The sequence below is a fragment of the Sceloporus undulatus genome, chromosome 5, assembly GCF_019175285.1.
Source record: "Sceloporus undulatus isolate JIND9_A2432 ecotype Alabama chromosome 5, SceUnd_v1.1, whole genome shotgun sequence".
Lineage (NCBI taxonomy): Eukaryota > Metazoa > Chordata > Lepidosauria > Squamata > Phrynosomatidae > Sceloporus > Sceloporus undulatus.
In genome coordinates this window covers 23,762,591-23,770,203 of record NC_056526.1, presented here as the reverse complement: position 1 = coordinate 23,770,203, position 7,613 = coordinate 23,762,591, and the positions used below count along the sequence as shown (strand labels likewise).

Genomic DNA, 7,613 nt, shown 5'->3' with positions numbered 1-7,613 from the left:
GAATCCCCCAGCGAGAATGACTAGTGACCATGCCAGCTGAAGATTTCTTGGAGCTATAGTCCCAAGTGGTCATATTTCTAAGCTTTCTAAGGGCTTGTGAGGAATGGCTACCATTCAGAGAAAGAATAATAGTGCCTCTTTCTTTTGCAGGAGGCTGGAGAAGAATTCAGTTGATTACTCTATACTAGTCAAGGAGAAGTATGCAACTATTCATGGTGGCTTCCCTCCACAGGTTATGAATAAAGATGATGGATAACTAAAACATTTTTCATGTTCACATGCTAAGGAAAAGAACACTGGGTTGGATCCAAACTTAGTCACATGTATAGCCTCACTCAAATCAATCTTCACTCCATGCATGTGAGGAAGTAAACTCAAGTGTATGAAAGCTCATGCTACCAGCTTCAGTCAGTCAGTCTTCTTTCTTTTGTCAGTCTCAAAAGTACTACAAGATCCCTTTGCAGAGGGATTTTCCAAACTAACATGACTATGTCTATGAAATACATGGGATTTAATTTAGTAGAGGTTGAGTCTTTCTTATCGGAAATGCTTGGGACTAGAAGTGTTTTGGATTTATTTTTAAAATTTTGGAATATATTGCTTATATGTAATGAGATATATTAGAGATGGGACCCAAGTCTAAACATTCATTTATGAATTTACACATTGCCTGAAAGTAATTTTATACATAATATTTGTGTGTGTGCATTGTGTACACTGAACCATCAGAAAGCAAAGGTGTCACTATCTCAGCCACCCATGTCGACAATTTCAGATATTGGATATTTCAGATTTTGGAATTCTGGATAAGGGATAGTCAGCCTGTAGTCGCTAACTTCAATGAACACACTCTTTATATAGTTCAGCCTACATTCAATCCAGTGGTCTCATGTAAAAACTGAAAATGAATCCAGGATCCTTATGCTAATCTTTTGATTCTGAAAAAAGAGGCAGGGTTTGTTATTGCTATCAATGATAATGTTTTCTATACCAGTGCCATGCTCAGCAAGAAAGCTGGAACAAGTAATTGCTTTTGTCAACCTGTTAAGCAGTTGGGCATCAGGTGACAAATGGAAAGCTCAAAGGCACATTTTTCCCTGGGGGGGGGGGGAGAGAGAGGATTCACATTTACATCCAATGGAAGCAAACTTCAAAAGGTGAGATGACATGATGAGAATGCAAAGTGTCATGTGGGTCTGTGACAACAAGGGAAACCATGAGAAATTGAGCAATCCCTTGAAGATTCTCAATGACTTAATCTTTGCTTTAAAGATGAAATCATTAAGTAGCCAGGAGGGATTTAGTTAGGCTCTCCTCTAATTCATTCTGTCCTCTCTGTACTCCCAACAACTAAATTAAAAGCTTTCAGATTTCAAAGGCAGGATGAGAGAAGATTGAATAAAACTTAAGCACCACCAAATAGTTTTGATTAATTGTCAATCAGGGGAACAGAACAGTAATTCCTCTTCAAATTTCATGGAATAAATATTGAACTATGATACAATAGGCATGGTCACCATGGCTAGCTGTGGCTGTAATACATGTGTCAACCATGTGAAGCAAAGTCCTAAAGGTGAAACTAATGTCACTGAAGCTCTGATGGGTGTATTGAATTGGAAGAGATGGCTCTGAAACCCCCATTAATCCACAGAATTACTACACCTATAGTCATGTTTACACAGACTTGTGACCAAGTCTTACTGAACTCAGAAGACCTTACTTCTTAATAGAATACCTATGTTTCCACAGTAAGTGGCCATTGGCATACCCTTGTGAGAATTTAAAACGACAGAGGGTGAGAATGTATTCATGAGGTTGGCTGGTCCAGGTCATCCTTCAAGTCGTTTTGACTAATGGTGCCCTAAGGCAAACCGATCATCATTTCTTGGATTTCTTGGAAAAATTGTTCAGTGGGGGGGGGGGGGGGGTTGCATATCAACACATGTACATTAACATGTGCAAATTTGTACAAACATTTCACCTCCTTCGATCTTTGTTTTAGCCATGCATTTCCTTTGGGTGGAATGCACTTCCTATATGTGATCACTTTGCCTGCTTTTTAGGTGGGGGGGATACATTTATTCAGTTTCCATTTTAATGTGAATTTATTTAATTTCCAGAGTTTGGGGAGATCCATTTCAGGCATCAAAATTCCTCAAATTTTCCAGCCAGCATGAGCAGTCCAAAACAGCATTTTTTCCAATCTCTGTTAATTTTGTACTTGCAGACTAATATGAGAATTGAGGATTCACTGTCCTTCAAAACTCACACTCCTTCAAAACTGGTAATAGAGCTTTGCAATTGAAACACACAGAAGAAGAAGAATGTATATATTACAGAAAGTATGCACAGAAATGTATAAATTGGTGAAAATAACATTTACAAATGCATTGTATTAGGAAGACTACTTGCAAAATTTGTGTGCATTAGGCAGAACTGCATACAAAAACATGTATTGGAAGAAACAGAATGTATATTAAAATGCATATCTCTACATTCAAGATGAACTAAATGTAAGATTTGAAAAGTTCTCAAAATTTGAGATGAGCCAAATGTGGGCTTTGAAATAAGAGAAATTGAGAAAAACCCAAACTAACAAACATATCTTCCCACTACTTCCCCACTTCCCAACATTCTTCAGGTTGCTGCTTCAAGACCTCTTATGGGCTTGTGATCTTTAAATGGGGGGACCTGAATAAAGGAATCATTGCTGCAGCTTCCTGCACTGGCAAGGGTTTGGACTATTTGGCCCTTGGAATTCCTTTGAATTCCATGATTCACCAAACTCAAACCTGAAGATGCAGGGAATCTCTAGCTAGCAAGCTTTCATCCCTATGCAGGGTAAATAATATCGTAATCATTATTATTTGCATAATTGTTTTGATCTATAATGCCCATGCAATGTATCAGTTGTGAATGGTACTGTAGATATTCCTTCCTCCAAACCTTTGTTCTTTGGCACTGTCAGAATTTTGGGCTGTATAGTTATACGCTGCAAGTTCTCTAATCCCAGTCTTCTGATACTTCCTGGGGTCTACCAAATGATAAAGTAAATATCCTGCTCATATTTCTTCTCTGTTCAATTTGACTACCAGTAGATGTTGAACCAATCAGAAAGGAAGCTTGAACCAACCAGAGAGGAAAAGCAGTTAATCACTTTGCTGATCACTGCAAATGAGAGTTTCACTCTAGCCAAATTCCAGCACTTGAAAGTCTCACTGACTTAATAGCAGAGGGCATGTGCTTAAAGGTTTGGCTGACATGCTGCCCTTTATGAGGTAAGGTACTATATTTTTGATGTAGAGTTAAGCAGCAGGAGAGAGGTACAGATTAAAACAACTTCACACTCCCCACTTTCCTACTGGAACTCCATACCATGTTTCATAAAAATTGGAAGAATTTCAGCTAATTGGCTTGTTCTGGTGTTTACTTTTCCAGTCATTTATACTTTTCATGTAAAATATTTGTGGTTGAAGAATTTCAAACCACTGACCCATGTTTCATATGAATATAAACACAGAAAGACAAACAAAACTGGCACCTCATAAACCAGAAGAACTGACTAATAACCTGCCCAAGGTTCTCTCTGGCTTGTAGAAATGCCAGTGCTTTTGTGTAGCTCACCCATTTGCAAAGTGCCAGCCCAAATTAGCCTTCGGGCAGGAGAACTTCTCAGAGACCAAAGTTATACCCAAGAAGGATGGATTCAAAAGCCCTTCTTCATGAGACTACTGGAGAGCAGGGGGCCCTGCCTCAAATTCATATCTTCTACTGGCCCATCGGCCATTTCTTGCCTCCAGTGACACACTGACAGAGAAGCTGTGATCTTTGAAGAGCAGATGTCAGACATAGAGCATACCCACCCCACCTGTCCCTGCCAGTGTGTCCTCTAGCCTTTTGATTTTGTACTAGAGCATAAAGTGCTATGGCATTGTTTTATAAAAACTTGACACTTTCTTCCCCCCTTTTCTCTGCTGTTATTGTTTTACCTCGTAGCTCCTATGTTCTTGTAATGACACATAAGGAGGTGCTTAAAGGTTTTCTTGAAGGTAGCATTGCAGAGGGCATAGCAGGCAGGATTAATGGTGCTGTTGATATAGCACAGCCAGTAACCAATCGTCCATACTGTGTTGGGAATACAAGATGAACAGAAGCTGTTGATGAGAACCATCACATTGTATGGTGTCCAGGTAATGATGAAGGCCAGGAGAATAGCCAAGATAGTCCTGGTAACTTTTTTCTCCCTGGAAGGAGGTGTCTTCTTTTTGGCAGGCTGCTTTGTCATCTTGACAATCTTACGTGCTACAACATTTTGCTTCTCATCCCCATTTTGTTCATCATTGCCTACAATCTCTATGGTGGTGTTGGCTGAGCTGCTACAGTCACCTTTGGGGGACTTTGTGAGTATCCTGATGCATGTCAATTTGGAATTCTCTACTTTGGCATTGACTTGGGAGACAGAAGCCCTGGTGTCCTCTTTGATGGCTTCATCCTCTTTCATATTGGAAGCTACAGCACTAACAGAGGTTGAATCATTGGAGCTTTCCTTCTCCTCTGTAGTAACACAGTTTTCCACTACTGATTCTCCTGTGGCTTTACCATTCTGAATTTTACTATGTTCTATTCCATCTTCACTGGTTGGGATGTTGTTATTGTTTGGTTTCCCTTTTTTACCTTGGACCAAACTTGGAGAGGCTGGATCTTGGTTTTGCCCACCTTCTTTTTTATCTTTCTTAATCCTGCTCTTACTGGCACGTGATATTTGCCAGTAGAGAATAGTCATGATGATGACAGGCAGATAGAAAGCTGCAATAGCTGTGCCAAAGGTGACAGCTGCATTGGACAGGAACTGAATGTAGCATTCCCCATCAGGAACAGTCCTTTCCCCCACAATGAACTGCCAAAAGAGAATAGCAGGTGCCCACAAGATGAAGGAAAGCACCCAGGCAGCTGCAATCATCATGCCCGCCATCTTGGTGGTCCGCTTGACTGGATATGTCAGAGGTTTGGTGACACAAAAATATCTGTCAAAACTAATTATGAGAAGGTTCATAACAGAGGCATTGCTGACCACATAGTCAAGGGCCAGCCACAAGTCACAAACTACAGGTCCTAATGGCCAGTAGCCAATCACAGTGTAAAGTGTATACAGGTTCATGGAGAAGACACCAATGATCAAGTCAGCACATGCCAAGCTGAAAAGAAAATAATTGTTGACAGTCTGCAGGTGTCGGTTGACTTTAATGGAAACCATAACCAGGATGTTGCCAATGATGGTCACTAGGCTGAGGGACCCAGCCACCAGGACAATGAAGACTACTTCAACAGTTTTATAAGGACTCGCCAAGGCCATCATATCCTCCAAAGAGCTTATGTTGGTTGAGTTATTCATCTCTGTGTCTAATGAACTGCTTAATAAATATCACTTAAGCCTGCAGAGGAAAGAGAGAGAGAGAGAAACAAAGGCTGTGAAACATTTTCTTCACTTGCTTTGGCAAATGGAGCTGAAGACAAAACAGAAGGCAGAGGATGAAAATCCAAAGGAAGTTAATTAGACCCAAGATCCTTTAATCAACACTTAAATGGTTAAAGTCCCAATTCTTGTAATGAGATGAAGGGGCTAAACAGACTGGCGTTACACACCAATGTAGGGGCAGCATAGGGGCGTGGCATATGTGTGCTGGCCTCCCCCTTGCCATCCCCACACATGACTGTATGGCGGGAGCATTACGGTGCTTCATTGGTGCAGTGTATAGACATGCTGAACCAACGGAGCACTGAAAAGCTGCTACCGCTGTGGCAAGAACACCCTTTTGCCGGCGCTAAAAGGAGTGGCATTTTGCTGTTCTTTTTAGCACCGGCAAAGTGCTGGATTGGGGCTGTGGTGTGAGGTTGCCACGGCCCCAATCTGGTGAGGAAAGGGACATTCTGTTTTGCCCCATAATACATTGAATTAAGTGAATTTTCCCCGAAACAGATAAATATAATAATAGGGATAGAGATACAATTAAGCAAAGGAAGTTGTTTAACTCTCAATTTAGGGGAATTAAAATTGAATAGTAATCAAAGATATGTAATAAAACAATTTCTAAAAGCTGCCCATGTAGCGATTGCTTTTGGATAGGAAAAGAAATCGAACTGGAATAAGTCTTATTTGTTGAAATAAATAAAAGAATACATATTATTTGATTTCCTTAGGAAAGGAAGACTTAAATATATTGGGGAAAGCAATAAAGAACCATTGAAAGATAAATGGGAAATTGTAATTAAGAAAGTGGAAGGTAAAATGGGGTATGAAGAAGTTAAAAATATAATTAATGATATTTTCCACATCTCCGATAATGATTGTTAAATTGATTGGAATGTATTTCCCTCAAGTGCTGTTTTTGGAAGGGGGAGAGGGGAGAAAAGCATATTATGAAATATGGATTGTACAGTTTGCATTATGTTCTGTGTAATAAAAAATTGATTAAAAAAATAAAAATATAACTTACGCTATAGATGGAAGAAGCACAGAGGTAATATGAACAAGAAAAAAACCTCACAGAAATAGTGGGAAAAATAAAAACAACATATATGTACAATTTAAAGCAGTAAAAAGTGGAGTCTGACCTTGCAACTTCCTTGCAGAACACCAATGGACAGTTCAGGTGTTATTGGATTGCAGCTCCCACCAACCTTATCCAGCCTTATAGTTTATGGTAGTTGTAGTCCAACAACAGTTTGAGAACCAGATGTTCGGCTTTTCTACACCAGCCAGAATCTGGCCCCAGAGCTACATCGGATTTGCCCCATTATTTCTGCATTCTGTAGTGATGCTAGACAGCTGTCTACATGTGTTTGTCTAGTATGTCACCCAGTGCCACAACAGCTGGACCAAGTCTCTCCCTCTGAGGCCACAACAAGGTGCCCAGCATTGATCACATGTCTGATTACATCATTGTGACCTCAGATGGAGTGATTTGCACCAGACCTAGTGGCACCAGGTGACATAGGAGGGTCATGTGTAGACAGACATCTGGTGTCCCTATGAAATTTTCTGGATTTTCATGCAAAATCTAGAGTAAAAGGTACATAAAGAAAAGGAAAAACCATTTGAGGGAGGGATAGGGCAGATTCGGTGTTGATCTGGCCTTATTTCATGAAGACTGTCCACACTTGAATCAGGTGAACAGCAATCTGTGAAGACAGGAGGGAAACCAGTTCCTTTGGCCTGTGTAGACTAGCTCATTGCCCACATGTGTTATAGAAGCAGAACAATACTATGTGGTATTAGGCGACTTAATTGACTTCTGTCATTTGGCTGCTCCTAGAGTTATATGGAAGCAATTCATCTCATCAGCTGCAAATTTCCACTGACATCCCAAAGGGTCCACTTAACTCATCTCTATTTTCTACATATAAACAGGAACAAAGGTGAAACTAGAGGCCCTTTCTTATGTAGGAATTTCAGGAGAAGGCAAAGGAACTGTGAAAAAAATTAACTAGGATTTGCTTGTACTTCTAGGACAAGTGCAAAAGGAATGGATGGTTCAAATTACATAAGAAACTCCATCCAAATGGAGGGAGCAACTCTCCGCAACAAAAAAAGAAGCCAGTGTCTGATGTCATCA

General features: G+C 40.2%; 1 protein-coding gene across 3 annotated transcripts in view; it reads right to left on the bottom strand.

The window, feature by feature from the left end:
• Positions 1-748: 748 nt before the first annotated feature.
• The window catches only part of CHRM2 (cholinergic receptor muscarinic 2), a 230,875-nt gene continuing 224,010 nt past the window's right edge, over positions 749-7,613 (bottom strand). For all 3 annotated transcript variants that reach the window (XM_042466448.1, XM_042466447.1, XM_042466450.1), the window contains exon 4: positions 749-5,432. In XM_042466448.1, coding sequence (XP_042322382.1) covers positions 3,986-5,392 — 1,407 coding nt within the window. In that variant the 5' untranslated portion in view covers positions 5,393-5,432 and the 3' untranslated portion in view covers positions 749-3,985. The remainder of the gene's footprint in view (positions 5,433-7,613) is intronic.